Genomic DNA, 16,328 nt, shown 5'->3' with positions numbered 1-16,328 from the left:
GACCCAATCTTTAATAGATATGTGCTATTAAATCCAATATTTGCATTTTTTATTGGTTCATTTTTTTGAAAGAATTAAAACAACAAGTCTTAAGAAAAAGATAAAAAAAATCTAATCCATGATCATTACTCCATCGAATCTAAATTATTTTGATCCATATAGAAATCTACCCCATCATAAACCAAATCAGGTGAAAGCTTTAAGGCACATCTGAACTAAAAAGCTTTCGATTCGGACCCAATACAAACAAGGTCAGGTTAGGTTGGGTTATTGTGGTTTTGTCAAATTGTATCTACCTCTAATGCCAAAAGTTGGACTATATTTCGTCGTGGCATGGAGGAGGAGGGAAAAGATATTCTTGGAAAAAAAAAAAAAGGTTTGATATTTTTATTACTTTAGGAATAAAAAGCGGGAGAAAGAGCATCGCCAATAAATAATCAAGTGAAAAAAAAAAAAAAAAAACTCCAAGTGGAGCAGGAACCAAGGTGACGGCATGCTTACATGTCCCTTCTCACCAACCCCCTTCTCCTTTGACGAGTAAGAGCCCGCGGGGTTGGCTGGCGTGCTCTCTGCATGCCCACCCACCACGGGCAACCTCCGTGTCGGCGGAATCCGCCGTCCAATTCCACCACCCTTGGTCGATGGCCCTGATCCCTCCTCAACAACCCCTCCCGTCTCTCCCAACCTCCCGACTCCAAGCCCCTCTATTTAAGCCCACCCAAATGACCAACCACGACTCAGGAGCTCGAAACATCCTCTCTGGCTCCGCACTAATACACCGTTCCACATTAATCGATCGGCCTGCTTTAGCTTCCCCTCTCTTCTACTTTTCTTCATAAAACTAGAGTTTTTCCCCCCTCAAATCCCTAGCAAGTTGAAGTTGCTGCTGCTGCTGCTATTCTTATTTGTGTCATGGAGAACAGCGGTGCCAAGAGCTTGTGCCTATCAGACCCTTTGCATTGGGCCAAGGCCGCCGAGACCTTGACCGGGAGCCACCTCGATGAGGTCAAGCACATGGTGGAGGAGTACAGGAAGCCTCTGGTCAGGCTGGAAGGCGCCACGCTGAAGATCTCTCAAGTGGCCGCCGTGGCGACGAGCGAGTCGCCCGTGACGGTCGAGCTCTCGGAAGCCGCCAGGGACGGCGTGAAGGCCAGCAGCGACTGGGTGATGGAGAGCATGAACAAGGGCACCGATAGCTATGGGGTCACCACTGGCTTCGGCGCAACCTCTCACAGGAGGACCAAGCAAGGAGGTGCCCTTCAGAAGGAGCTCATCAGGTGTCCCAACCTCTCTTTCTTTCTCTCTCTCTCTCTCTCTCTCTCTGTTGCTTTGGTTTCCAACAATTGTCAAGAGAAATTTTGCTCTCTTCCATACCTCAAAAAAAAAAAAAAAAAAAAAGAAACAGCTTAAAACTTGGTAGGAATATTGATGATCATCTAGATTCGACAACACTGTTCTGCAATCCAAGTCACTAGCCTTGCCTTTTTTTTTTTTTTTTTTTTAATCGTACCAAAGGGATCAGGGGATTGGTGGAAGTCGCCGGGGAGGCTATCGCGCCTGTGAGCTTTCAATGATTGCATGAGGCCTGTGGGTTTCATTAGACGTGACTTTCAAGGTGGTTGGAGCTCCCTATCTTCCATGGATTTTGGTTAATTTGGTTTTGTGGTGTGAGATTATAATTTACCTTGGTACTTGATAGGTGGGAGGGGATTGTTTCTCTCTAATTATTGTTTTTTATTATTATTAATACAAAGGTAAAGATGACCTTTTACATAAGGGCCTATTTGGAACCCAATCTACGCCCATGGGAAGCGGCAGGTGCCAGAGGTCGGATTAGGATATCGGCCACTAGCATCTCCCACCAACCCCACCTAACCTGGGAAAGGTGCTCTGGACCGGAATGCTTCCTTGGGAGGCTTTTGGATTGGTGCACCGCAGACATCCGCCTCTCTCCGAATCTAATCCTGCGAGTTTTTCTCTTCTTCACGTTTTCGTTATGGACTGGAATATTTGCTACTGAATTTTTACATATTTTATTTTTTTTAAATTTTTACGGATATATTTATATTAGGTTGATGTAATAAAACTGATTTACCAATTTTTTTTATTTCAAAACTTTTCAGCAGCCAGTCCCTTCCAAATTCTTGCAATTTGTTGCACCTATCTTTTTGCATAACATATCTCTAATAAGATATCTCGATGTTTCACCGTATTTATCATGGATTACAGCCAAATATGACTTTTGTTGCGGGCGATAAGTGACGAAATAAAATTAAGCTAGCAGGCCGAGTAAGATTTTTATAGGGTTACGTGGACGGCGGACCCAAAACCGAGTTTGTAGGACATCTCGCATGGAAAGCCTAGTTGATGAGACTCTAGCATACCCTAGAAGTGAGGAAATGGGTGGACCATATTGCAACGAACTTTCATAAAGAAATCAAAGAAACATTAGATTTGGATTATCGGGCAGGCTACTGAATTTTTCTGGCGTTAGTTATTAAGAAAAAGGATTTACTGTAATATGGAATGGTCAATTGTGATAGGGATGGGCCTATTTATAGTGGCACGATAGATGGTCAGTGCCGTCTTTTAGACATAGTAGAAATCTTCTCCAAAAAAAAACCAAAAAGAAAGAAAAATTATAGAAATCTTGGACTACTCCAAATATTGGATACGTTTCAACTTTGCCTGCTTTTTGTGCACGATCCTATAGGCTATAGATATCGTCTTTTCTGAAGGAGAAGCAACACTGGACTACGTCACTGACACTAATGACGGAAATAAAATCATGGTCGACATCCATTGCTTCATGTTAAAATCATCACTTGTTCTAAAAATTTATGCTTATATAATAAAATAAATTTATTTATATCCCTTATATTTTTTTAGACTCTGAAATTTATGATGCTATATTTAAGGATATCAATTTTTCGCTCTACATTTTTAAGAAAAAAAATAAAGATATTATATAATATAAATATATCGGGGTTGCAAAATTGTATAAGCAACTATATTTTTTTCATCTGCGACTAACTCGCAATAAAATTCTCTTAATGCTGCAGATTCCTCAACGCCGGAATTTTCGGCGGAGGCGTGGAATCAGGACACACATTGCCAGTTTCGGCGACGAGGGCAGCCATGGTGGTGAGGATCAACACCCTGCTTCAAGGCTACTCGGGTATCAGGTTCGAGATGCTGGAAGCCATAACCAGCCTCCTCAACAGCAACATCACCCCATGCCTGCCGCTCAGGGGCACCATCACCGCCTCCGGTGATCTCGTTCCGCTGTCCTACATCGCCGGCCTCCTCACCGGTCGCCCAAATTCCAAGGCCACCACCCACGATGGCACCGCCATCGATGCTTCGGAGGCCTTCAAGCTTGCCGGGATCACCGGTGGTTTCTTCGACTTGCAGCCCAAGGAGGGCCTCGCGCTCGTGAACGGCACCGCCGTCGGGTCCGGCCTGGCCTCGATGGTCCTTTTCGAGGCCAACATCCTCGCCGTCCTCTCGGAAGTTCTCTCGGCCATCTTTTGCGAGGTCATGCAGGGGAAGCCCGAGTTCACCGACCACCTCACTCACAAACTGAAGCACCACCCCGGCCAAATCGAGGCTGCGGCCATCATGGAGTACATACTGGAGGGCAGCTCCTACATGAAGATGGCCAAGAAGCTCCACGAGCTCGACCCCCTCCAGAAGCCGAAGCAAGACCGCTACGCCCTCCGCACCTCCCCCCAGTGGCTGGGCCCTCAGATTGAGGTGATCAGGATGTCGACCAAGTCGATCGAGAGGGAGATCAATTCGGTGAACGACAACCCACTGATCGATGTCTCGAGGAGCAAGGCTCTCCACGGTGGCAACTTCCAGGGGACACCCATTGGCGTTTCCATGGATAACACCAGGCTGGCCATCGCTGCCATCGGGAAGCTCATGTTTGCGCAGTTCTCCGAGCTCGTGAACGACTTCTACAACAATGGGCTGCCTTCAAATCTCTCTGGTGGACGGAACCCGAGCTTGGACTATGGATTCAAAGGTGCCGAGATAGCGATGGCTGCCTACTGCTCGGAGATCCAATTCCTCGGGAACCCGGTCACCAACCACGTCCAAAGCGCCGAGCAGCACAACCAAGACGTCAACTCCTTGGGATTGATCTCGGCTAGGAAGACTGCAGAGGCTGTGGAGACCCTGAAGCTCATGTCTTCCACCTACTTGGTTGCGCTCTGCCAAGCCATCGATTTGAGGCATTTGGAGGAGAACTTGAAGAACACCGTCAAGAACACGGTGACCCAAGCGGCCAAGAGAGTATTGACCATGGGAGCGAATGGGGAGCTTCACCCCTCGAGGTTCTGCGAGAAGGACTTGATCAAGGTCATCGATGGCGAGTACGTCTTCTCCTACATCGACGATCCCTGCAGCTCTACATATCCTTTGATGCAGAAGCTAAGGCAGGTCCTTGTCGAGCATGCCCTCAACAATGGGGAGAAGGAGAAGGATCCCAGCTCTTCCATCTTCCAAAAGATCTCTGTTTTCGAGGAGGAGTTGAAGACTCTCTTGCCAAAAGAAGTGGAGGGTGTGAGGGTTGCTTTTGAGAATGGGAACTCGGCCATTGCGAACAGGATCAAGGAGTGCAGGTCTTATCCTCTGTACAGGTTTGTGAGGGAGGAGCTCAACACAGGGTTCCTTACAGGCGAGAAAGTCCGGTCGCCTGGTGAGGAGTTCGGCAAGGTGTTCAATGGTATATGCGAGGGCAAGGTGATCGACCCTCTGCTGGACTGCTTGAAGGATTGGAATGGTGCTCCCCTTCCTATTTGTTAGGATCGCTTGCGAAGGCATGCTTCTCTGCTGCTTCTTGATACGTCTTATCTCATTTGTTTCTTGCTTTGATATCTGGATGTAAGGACCCTGCAACGTTCTAGCAGGGAAAGTGTGAGTTCAAGGTTGAATGTCTTGGTATTTCTTTCTTCTAAACTTTTCTTCACCATTGTCCTTTGTCTTATGTATGCGTCGCATTTCATTTAAAGCAAACATGGTGTGGCATATGCATATACAAAAGCATGCTTCTGGTTTCTCTCTCTCTCAAAACAAGCTGCTTATTAGTTTTTTTTTTTTTTTCGAGGAAAAGGGGCAACGGGTCTCTACTTCTTGTTATTATATGTTTTAAAGATTAACTGCTTATGAGTAGTTATTCACCAGATTTCTGAGTCATCTTTCTTTCCAAAAAGCGTATAAGCCATTAACAGATATATGGAAGTACAAGTGCAGAGCTTGATCATGAGAAAGGGAAGTGGAAGAAGAATAGAAACGTACTAATGGATTCTTGGCAAGGCTCAAGTGCCAGAACAAGCTGCACACTGATAAAATCCTTGCAAGAAAAGGACGGAGAGTAAGCTCCGGATGCCCTTTGTATGGTACCCGAATCGAGACTGCTGCTCATCTCTTCGTCAGATGCTCTTTCATCCAAGCAATATAGGCTACCGACTGCCTCCCATCTTAATGTTATTAGCCGCCCCCCCAACCTAAATGCCCTTTGGACCTCGCAGAGGCATAAAAAATTCCATGAGAATATGAGAAAAGGATGGGATCAATTGTCTATGTCTATCATATGGCACATATGGCGAGTGAGGAATTCAAGTTATCTTGTTGGAAAAATAGGCCGTCTCAGCTCCAATCGTCCATAAAGCTCTGCACTCCTTCAGCTTGTGGGCCGTTCTTTATTCAGCCAGCTCATTGGATAGTCATGGAATGTAAGTAAAATTCCCTGTGAAATAGATTTGCCAAATCCCTACCAAAATTCAGGAAAGAGAATAATTACCCATAGAATTTGATTCCATTGTGTTGGGTATTGGTTTCCGCTCCCCGAGACTTGATCTTTTTCTCGGTATGGACAGAAGGGATATCCCACTTGATAGAAGAGAAAAAAATGATCGATCAGTCTGGAAGGGGGACCAAGACCCTATAAATACTAGTGGAGTTTCTCCCCATCAAAGATAACTCCCAAGATCCAACGGATGGGATCGTCACAATTAACCCAATAACCTTAAGCATTTATATAAATGAAAGGCCCAATAATCAATCACTTAGGCCCATCCGAAGTGGGTTACACTTAAGTGAATAGCTACGTGGTCACTTGGGCCACATCCAGAAGCTTATAAGCTTACAATCTCCCACTTGGACCATGTTGACCACAAAATTTCAAAAGAATATATATATATAAAGTATAAAATATATATACTTTAAATTTATCTATATGTGGTCAAGTGATTGAATAATCAGAGGAAAAACTTTAAATGCCGGCAAATTTTTTTTTATAAATAAAACAACTTTATAGTCCTTTCACCATACTCTAGGTCCCTTTAACTTGAATGAAAAAGTTCAATGGTAAGGGTCAGGCGGTCCTGTGCTATCCTTTTAAGAGCCACACACTTCCTTCCGTAACAACAAGTGCCATCAAAGCAAAATCATCAAGTAACTTTATTTGGGATACTTAATGAGTGAACGAGTCATGTTTAATTCACTCTCACGACAGACATATCTTTATGTCTATCATTGGTCCTAATGTATAATCCCAATGGATTAGAGGATGGATTGGTTTTGTTCGTGGGATGCTAAACGGTAATGAAGGCTGATCTTGAATGACCGAAGCATAGAATGAGCTGGGAGCTGGGAGCTGGAAGGAAGACTTTGTTTGGATTCGGAAGAAGACATCCGGATGTGGGAGACTGGTGAACTGGGGGCTGTGAACGGTGGATACGGGATAAAGGCTATGGAAGTTTGAATCATGGAATCAGTCTGGAAGATGACTGGGACGTGGGAAATCCTGATGGATGTGATTCGAAACAGGGGATTCCGTTTGTGGATGAGATAAGGATGCTGGGAGATGGGATGCACACGGGGAAGACGTGTGAGCTGAGAAGAGTTAACGGCTGGGCAACCGGCTTCTTATTTGTGGATAGGCTGATAGAAGATGCTCGGAACTTTCATCCGGCTGACCACGGGATGAGGATGGATCGCAGGATACTCGGGAGGAGATGGGACGCTCGGAATGAATGGGATTTGGGTTCACTGGCTTGATCTGAAGAAGAGGATGAACGTGAAACAGGGGAGAGAAGTTGGGGATCCGGTTTGGATGCCGTGGAACTCGGGAAGATGAAGCCAAATCGCGGAGAAGAGGTGTGAAGTAATCCGGAAGAATGGGATGATGTTGCATCAACGCGGTGGAGATGAAGAGAAGTTGAGGGAGACGTTGAGAACAGTGGATACGGTTGGGAACAGGGGATTAAGATGAACCTGTTCTTTGGACATGGGAGAGAAGAAATGTCATGGAACGAGGGGAGGATAAGATAAGATGAAATTCCGGTTGACGGTGGATGCATGGGAGCTAGGATAGAGCTATGCACGTGGAACAAGGGTTGTGGACTGAGACACGAACGTAGGGAACTTGATGAACGTGTGAAGGAGAAGAAAAGAATTTGATGGAATGCAGTGTGGGTTCAAACATCATTTAATTGGGTTTGACTTGACCTGCATACATACAGCTCAACCAATAAATAATCAAATCAAACTCGAATTATTTTTAATAATTTATTAAAGTGCAATAATGAAGGTAACACAATTTTTTTAGTTAAACTTACAAAATATGTGAATTAAAATAATGATAAGTGCTATGAATAAGATATTAATTTATGTATTATTTAGCACTTATCAATGGGCTTTACATGTCCATTGCAGAGGAGATGACCTATCTCCTCTCAACGAAACAGTTAGAACCATTAATAATAACAGGACCATTAATAATAACCGATTTGAAAAACATCTCAAACGCGATGGAAACCGTTGAAAACGGTCCACGATCTGACCGAGATGGCCGGCGATCGCGACTGTTACCACGCCCACACCATATCGGCTTCCCTCCACCGCCGATCGCCGTGCAGGAACAACAAGCAGCCAGAACTTGTCGCTGCCGGCGCCCGGCAAACTCCCTCCGCCGGCCTAAACTGCTTCACGAACAGCCTAGATGGGAGCAAAACACATCTAGGCTACCGTGAAGAGCAGCCGAGCAGCCGGTGCCAGCCGTGGTCGCGTTGCGCATGCGACCGGTGCCGGCTGTGGTCGAATTGCGCGGTGGGCATTGCGCGCGACGCGATCTCGGCTGCCAACGGCGCTTCTGTTTTTTTTAACCCAATGAAAAAACTTCCGAAAGGAAGGAGGAAGAAGGGTGAATAGTGAAATCACAATTTCCACTGTTCACCCTGTTCCGATTCTCACTGTTCAAGTGATCAGTGAAATTGCGATTTGGAAATCGTGATTTCACTGTTCACAGGGAATTACGTTTTCCATGTTCGACAGTAGAAGAGGCCGAGGAAAAATGCTAGGCTCTGATACCAATGTAAGTAAAATTCCTTGTGAAATAGATTTGCCAAATCCCTACCAAAATTCAGGAAAGAGAATAATTACCCATAGAAGATGATTCCATTGTGTTGGGTATTGGTTTCCGCTCTCTAAAACTTGATCTTTCTCTCGGTATGGACAGAAGGGATATCCCACTTGATAGAAGAGAAAAAAATGATCGATCAGTCTAGGAGGGGGACCAAGACCCTATAAATACTAGTGGAGTTTCTCCTTATCAAAGATAACTCCCAAGATCCAACAGAAGGGATCGTCACAATTAACCCAATAACCTTAAGCATTTATATAAGTGAAAGGCTAAGCTTACATGGAATTGTTTCCACCAAGCTCTCTTCCTTGTATAAATTACTGCAGCCATGTTTGACAACAATATGACGACGGGCACGTCTTCTTCCTCAAGGTGTTCAGTTACAATTCCCTTGTTGGCACTCTGCTTTTGTGCCTTAGATACCTATACTGCATCACACCTTGGAACATCAACAGAGCAAGGTCATTCTCCACCACGAGTGGTAGGAGAAGATAGCAAATTCAGCCACTGTGAAGGCTGAAACTTGGATGACACTGAGTCCGTACTTCGTTGATCTGAATGCTAAAGCTTCACTAAGTTTGGGTTGTCAGCCAAAACCAAGTAATTTCTTGTTCTGAGCACAACTCTTCCATAAAGCCGAGCTCCTTCAGTAGTTCCCCTCACATCCTTCTTTCTCTTAAACATTAATAAAGTAGGGTGGCTTCGGCCTCCCTTTTCATTCAGGAAAAAAAAACTAATGGATTTTTCTTTATGATAATGAGTTCTCTATTGTCCTGTGCATATTGATGGAATTGCTTATTGACTGTGCGCCCCAAAAAAAAAATCCTAAAACAACCTCAAGGACATCGGACCACAGTTCTGGAGCTGCCCTATGGGATGATCACAGGTTTTCCCAACCTATTGGACATCCTCCTTGCTGTCATACGAGGGGTTTACTGCTCATCCCCTGCCTCATGTCATTTTCCAGTCTTGTCATTTGAGAAAGGGGTCCTTGGAAAAAGGCTGCGGAGGAGGCGGGGAGAAAACAACCTTTCTTAACGACAAAAGCATCGACTGCTATAACGTAAATGCTCTTTGACTTAAAAAATGTAGGGACAATTTACCAACATCTCATCGATAAGATCTTCAAGAAACATATCGGCTGTAATATATAGGTGAATGTGGATGATATGCACGTGAAGAGCCGAACATAACCTACCTAGAAAAAACTTTCGCAACCTCTAAAACATACCAAATGAAGCTCAATCCGACAAAATACACCTTTAGAGTCACCTCGGAAAAATTTCTGGGGTTCATGGTGGTGCATCAAGGCATTAAGGCAAATCCGGAGATGATCCTGTCGAGCTCCGAAGAAAAAGACCACAAAGCAATTGTGGATATTGCACGTAGATGGGTCGTCGAGCCTAGGGGGTAGTAGGGCAAGACTTATACCTACCAACCCAAATGGAGTGATCATAGAGTATGCTTTGCAGTTTGAATTTTCGGCTTTAAATAATAAGGTCGAATATGAAGCACTCATCACTAGGCTCAACCTTTCCAAGGAGCTCAAGGTTCAGCAACTAAAGGTCTTCAGTGACTCACAATCTGCCCGATTCTTTGGGCCTGCCAAGAGCGGTCGTCGGCCAAGTGCGAGGAGAATTCGAGGCTCTAGGACTATCAATGATCAAATATATACAAAAGGTAAAGGATATCACCTCAATCTTTTGTAGTTTTGACATATAATAGATTTCACAGATAATGAATGCAAGGGCCAACCTGCTGTCAAAATTAGCCACCTCGGGGATTGTTGAGCTGACTAAAGCCACCTATCTCGAAGTACTGGAGACACCGAGCATCAACGAGCCCGAGGTTGTGCTGAACACCACCGTCAAGCCGACTTGGATAGATGCTCTCGTCGACTTCTTGAAGGATGGGAGACTGCCTACGGATCGGGTTTAAGCTCGCTGGATTAAGCGCCAAGCCTTCTACTGCGTCCTCCTCGATGACGAGTTATATCGGAGGTTGTTCTTATTGCTGCTCCTCAAATACCTCTGTCCGACTAAGACAGATTACACACTTAGGGAGGTACATGAAGAAATGTGTGGCATTTACCTAGGGGGTAGATCTTTGGCCTACAAGACCTTGCGACAAGGATACTACTGGCCGACCCTACAAAAGGATGCAACCGACTTCGTCTATAAGTGTGACAGATGTCAACACCATACAGACATCCAACGGCGACCAACGGTGTCATTGACGCCGATCAACGCCACTTTTCCATTCGTGCAGTGGGGGATCGATATCCTCGTACCTTTTTCAGCGACAACTGGGTAGCACAAGTTCCTCTTTGCAGCTGTCAATTACTTCACCAAGTGGACGAAAGTCAAACTCGTAGTTCTGATTACCGAGGTGAAAGCTCGAGACTTTGTTTGGTAAGCCATAATTTGCAGGTTTAGACTTTCTCGGATTATCATCATAGATAATGGGCACCAGTTGAACAACGCTTGAATCACCAGCTCGGAATTGACCACCGGTTGACTTTGGTAGCGCACCCTCAAACCAATAGAGAGGCCGAGGTAACTAATCGAAAAATCCTACAGGGGCTCAAGGCGAGACTGGACCAAACCAAAGGTTTAGTCCCACATCGACTGTGCACTGGATAAATTTTAGGTATTCATACTAGACGAAGTAATCTAAATAATACCTTCCGAGTAGTCTTTTTGAGTGAAATCCTGAGTTGTGACAAATAATATCAGAGTAGATCCGATCCACAACCTATATGGAATAAGAGACACCGCAACACGGATCCATTTGGACTGGCCACAAGTGGATCGTAATATTTGTGATTGGATTTGTGGTACATGTAAATAGATTTAGACCTAGCCTAGCGAGGATATTAGAGCTTAAACGGAGGGAGTATATAAGGATTTGTATGGGCTTGTGTTTAGTTTCAATTCAGCTTTGCACTTGGTAGATTTTGGATACTTTTACAAGGCCAAAAAATTCCAATAACACTTTCTAGCTAGTCGTACCTTTTTAGATTGTGCTTTGGATGACCGCCGTGTTGCATGTTGCTGTCTGATACATCAAGCCATCAGTTTGTTACACCGAAGAACAATTATTTACAATACCTCTGACTATTATTATCAGTTTAACTAGAGAACTAGTTTGCATATTTCTATGTAGTTTCCTCCAGGGTGGCATCTTGCTTCTCTTTACCATAAAAAAAAATAAAAATAAAAAACATGTAGTTTCCTGCAACCATGTTATCTGGAAAACTACAATCTAAGATTCATGAGCTCGCCCAAGGTCACTGCATTAAGCTCTCGAAAAGATAGCCTGCATGCTGATAACTCTTGAGATACGCACCTCATGGTCGGCCTTGATTTTGGATCGGCTTGTATACATGCAAGTGCTAGCATCGCTGCAGAGACCATCTCCTTCTCCACCTCACCGATGGGCGTTGGGAGACGTCGGTCCAACACATCTTTTAGCAGTGTATTTCGGCCTATGCGTGTGAACAAAGACAAGATCAGTCCTCCAGGATGTGCTCCCATTATCACTTCTAGTGCCACCACCCCAAAGCTATAGACGTCACATTTCTCCGTCACCTTCATTGTGTAAGCAAGGTCTAAAGGAAAAGAAGAATCAAGTCATAATTCGTGCTTCCATTCATCAAACTTCCAATCATAATAATCTTAGTGTATTCACTATAGCAATCTTTTCGTGTTTTCCTTAAACTAAGAGAACCAGTCAATTTTATCGAGAAAATGAATGCATCTCAACAAATGAACAGTAAATGATTTCGGGCTTTCCTCAGGTTCAGTATGATCCTTTTGATAGCAAAACTAGAATTGAAAATGCGTTCTGATATAGTGTCTGATGCACTAGAAGATTAATATGGTGGCTTGCTGTTTTTTTAGTTCTCAGAAGAAAAACAGAGACCGGTAAAAGTGTACTCTGAACCTGACCCTGACTCTGGAGGGGGAAAAAAAAATCAAAAAGACAAAAATTGAAATTTGTACTACGAACAAAGTTGTCCAAGGTTCAATCACTGTTTTCTCCCATAGGGATGCTCTTAAATCCTTACGTAGGCTTTCAGAAAAGCAGTAAAAAAAAGGATTTTAAAGTAAATGCATCCGAGTGCATTTATGCTTCAACATATTTAGAATTTTTTTGTTAAAAAAAAAAAAACTCTTCTAGGATTGGTATTTTATAAATTCTTTGTTCTGGCTTTCGAAAACTATATTGCCAAAGACACCGATTACCTGGAGCAATATATCCACATGTTCCCATAAGTGCGGTCCAAATTGAAGAATCCGGCTTCAAGATTCTTGCCGTGCCAAAGTCAGAGATGCATGCTTTGAACTCCGAATCGAACAGAATGTTTTTACTCGAAATGTCTCTGTGTACCATCGCCGGAGCAATATCGTGGTGCATGTAAGATAAGGCATCTGCTACGCCTTTTATTGCATTCACCCTGCGAACCCAATCAAATTCCACAGCTGTTCGATCATCTGCAAGGAGGCTGGCTAAACTCCCCCTTTCCATGTACTCGTAGACCAGGAACTGGCATCGAGCGTGCAAACAGAACCCATAAAGCTTCACAATGTTGCGGTGCCGAATTCTAGTTAAAGTCCGTATCTCATTCCTGGAGCTTGCCTCGTCAAGCAGCTCTCCGCTCTCGGATAAGTGAAATTTCTTGACAGCCACCACTTGGCCTGTGGGCAGCTCTGCTTCATAGACGCTTCCATTTCCTCCCACCCCGATGCAGTATATGTCATCAAAGTTCTCCGTTGCTTCGATGATGTCTTCGAACACAAGCCTCCCATCGTAATTCCATATCGAAAACCGATCTGCCTCGTTCCTTCTCGCTAGCTGTGTCTCTCTCCTTCTTTCCACTCCTCCACGAGATGATGAATCTTTCGGGAACTTAACCAGAAGGATCGCCAGAAAGGACAGCAGAAGCAACAGCGAAAGAAGAAGTACAACAAAGATCGCAGCTTTCGACCTCTCTGCCTGACTTTGCCCTTCTCTAGAAGTTCCCGGAGGTGCTCGACACCCTTCTTCAAAACCTATGTTCCCGATGAAATCCTCGCATGAGAATGCGTCGTCGTAAGGAAGAGCTACGTTCAGATGGTTGTATGATAGGTTGATGGCGTTGAGGTGGTCCATGACGTCGGGAGTAATGTTGACAAGACCTGTGAGCTTGTTGCGGGAGAGGTCCAAGCACGACAAGTTTTTTGAGTTCAGAAGGCTTTCAGGTATCTCCCCACTCAAATCATTCTTGCTGAGGTCCAGTGTCCGCAGTTGCGAGTAGTTCCCCAGCTGTGGTGGTATGAGCCCGCTAAGATTGTTCATGGATAACTGGAGGATAACAAGGGACTTCAACTCTCCTAGCTCCGGAGGGATCGACCCATGAAGTCTATTTCTATTGAGGCAAAGACGTTGGAGAAGGACTAGTTTACTCAAAGACCGAGGAATTGGACCGGTCAATCGGTTACTCGACAGATCTAAAATGGAAACACGTTGAATTTCTCCAATTTCTTGCGGGATTGGACCGGAAATTTGATTTCCATCGAGGTATAAACTCTCCAGCTGAGAAAAGTTACCGAGTGAGGAAGGAAGGGGACCTATCAAAGAGTTATGCGACAGACTTAGGAGACGCACACTAAACAGCCTCCCAATTTCTAGGGGGATTGGACCGCTGAGTCTGTTCCCATCAAGGCTTAAATTGTAAAGACTGCTCAGGTTACTCAACGATGTTGGCATGTTACCCCAGAGAGAATTATGGGATGCATTAAGGTGAACAAGACTTGTCAGGTTTCCTATTTCAGGTTCTGGGAGGAAACCACTGAGGGAATTACTGTCGAGTTGTAGAATACGCAGGTTCCCTAAATGTCCAATTTCCTGAGGAATTGAACCGGACAACAAATTGTTTGACAGTTGTAGCATGGACAGATTCACGAGGCCTCCAATTTCCTGAGGAATCGAACCGGACAACCGATTGTTCGACAGTTGTAGCACGAACAGATTCACGAGGCCTCCAATCTCCTGAGGAATTGAACCGGAGATTGAATTGCCATGGAGCAACAGAACTTCCAAGTTGCCCAAAGTGCCAATAGAACGAGGGATGACTCCGGACAACAAATTGTTCGACAGTTCTAGCACCGACAGATTCACGAGGCCTCCAATCTCTTCCGGGATCGAGCCATTCAGCTGGTTATCACGCAAGGACAGGGACTCAAGGCTTGCAAGCTTGCCGATCTCCGGAGGAATTCCTCCAAAAAAATTGTTGGAGCTGAGTCGAAGCGAAGTGAGATTAGTCCAGTTGCCGATCTCGGGAGGTAACGTACCTGAAAGATGATTCCCAGAAACATCAAGGTACGTTAGCTGGGGAAGAGTCTCGCTGATATTTGAAGGAAAGCTCCCATGCAGGCCATTGCGACTGACGTCAAGATAACCGAGGCCCGGAGAGAAGGAGTTCAAGTTATCCAGTGTGCCGTAGAAGCTGTTACCACCGAGGTCGAGGTAAACAAGGCTTGTGAGAGAGGAGAAGCTCAGGCTTGGAAGTACGCCCTCCAAGAAGTTGCCGCCGAGATCAAGATGAGCGAGGCTCGGAAAGGATGGCAAGCTCAATTCATCAAGTGTTCCTCGCAGTCCCATGCCGCGAAGGTCTATCTTGGTCACACTTCCAGCAGAGTTGCAACTTAAACCCTCCCAACTGCATGGGCTTAATGGTACTTTTCTGGAACTAAGACTAGAAGAATCAGCACTCGATGGTGGCATCCATGTGTTCAGATAGGTGAGGTTATGGTATGGTCTCTTAAGGCTTTTTTTCCATCTGAGGAGAGCTGCCGCTTCGGATTGATTCGGCGAAGGCCCTGGTGGCAGTGACGGTGGCGGGGTTGGTGCGGCTGCTGAGTCGGATGCTGAGAGGAGGAAGATAGGAGAGAGCAGCGAAACCAGACAGAGAAGCGAAAATGGCAACTCTTTTCTATCCATGCCAGCCTTGTGCTGCTGGTCCCGCAAGTCCTGCCTTGCGGTTGGAGTGCTCAAGGATGCATGGATTGATTAAGCCCAAGGCAACCTAAAATGGAACATCGATCTAGAATCGAAGGATTTGGATGCTGCGATGCTGGTATATCCATGGATAATATTCTAAGCCCAAAGCTATGATATCCGCACGTTTGATTTGGACTCGGTCAAGAAAGGCCTTGGCTTGCTTTCCATGGATGCTTCCGTGCGCGGTCAAGGTCTTTGGATTATTTTCCACATCCATAGCCAGCTTTCTTCCACCATGCCGGATGACAAGGACCCCAAAAACTGTTTTCCGGGTTTCTGTGCAAACCGCTGCCAATCTCCAATGATGCCTAGGCTCCGAATTCGTATCAAAGTTATCAAACATATGTTGCTGAATGGCACCACCAACGTGTCTCATGCACAGTAAAACTGCAAGGCAGCATCATTCTTATAAAGTGTCTTCATGTGATGCATGATGGGATTCCTAATCCCCCGTAGACTTGGCAAAAGAATAGCGCTGACCCCTAAAGCAACAAAAGCCACAGCTAACACGTATTTGGGAAACCGTGTTTCGGATGGTTTGCGGAGGATCTTCCACGATCCCCTCAGCCTCGGTTGTGGCAACCGAGCGGGGCTTTCGAGCGGAGTACTCGACAGGGACTGAAAAGAAGGGAGGGAAATTTCGGTCGAAGGCCACCCCAGAGTAGTGGAAGATTTTCTTCCAAAAAAACTACAAAGGTATGGAAGATTTCCACCATCTTTCCCACAGACATCCATAAGATCCATTTATAAGAAACAAATCCAACCGGTGATGCAATAGAATAATTGGTTGGCTGGAAAATTCTCCGACCTTATCCCAAACAATCCAGTCGTGCAATCACCAACACTTCCTCGT

The 16,328-nt window shown here is 45.1% G+C and overlaps 2 protein-coding genes across 2 annotated transcripts; one reads left to right on the top strand and one right to left on the bottom strand.

Moving 5' to 3' along the window:
- The first annotated feature begins 731 nt into the window (after positions 1–731).
- Positions 732–5,064, top strand: LOC103718264 (phenylalanine ammonia-lyase). Its single transcript, XM_008806995.4, has 2 exons — positions 732–1,277; positions 3,063–5,064. Exons 1-2 carry the CDS (start codon positions 913–915, stop codon positions 4,810–4,812), a joined length of 2,115 nt encoding a protein of 704 aa, XP_008805217.1. The 5' UTR covers positions 732–912; the 3' UTR covers positions 4,813–5,064.
- A 6,408-nt stretch (positions 5,065–11,472) lies between these two features.
- LOC103718279 (MDIS1-interacting receptor like kinase 2-like) lies at positions 11,473–16,194 on the bottom strand. Its single transcript, XM_008807019.3, has 2 exons — positions 12,679–16,194; positions 11,473–12,041 (listed from the first exon to the last, which is right to left on the bottom strand). The coding sequence occupies exons 1-2, from the start codon at positions 15,413–15,415 to the stop codon at positions 11,689–11,691; spliced, it is 3,090 nt and encodes a 1,029-aa protein (XP_008805241.3). The 5' UTR covers positions 15,416–16,194; the 3' UTR covers positions 11,473–11,688.
- Between the last annotated feature and the right edge of the window lie 134 nt (positions 16,195–16,328).

The sequence above is a fragment of the Phoenix dactylifera genome, chromosome 17 (genome assembly GCF_009389715.1).
Source record: "Phoenix dactylifera cultivar Barhee BC4 chromosome 17, palm_55x_up_171113_PBpolish2nd_filt_p, whole genome shotgun sequence".
NCBI lineage: Eukaryota > Viridiplantae > Streptophyta > Magnoliopsida > Arecales > Arecaceae > Phoenix > Phoenix dactylifera.
The sequence above is the reverse complement of the archived record's forward strand: the minus strand, read 5'-3'. Positions and strand labels throughout refer to the sequence as shown.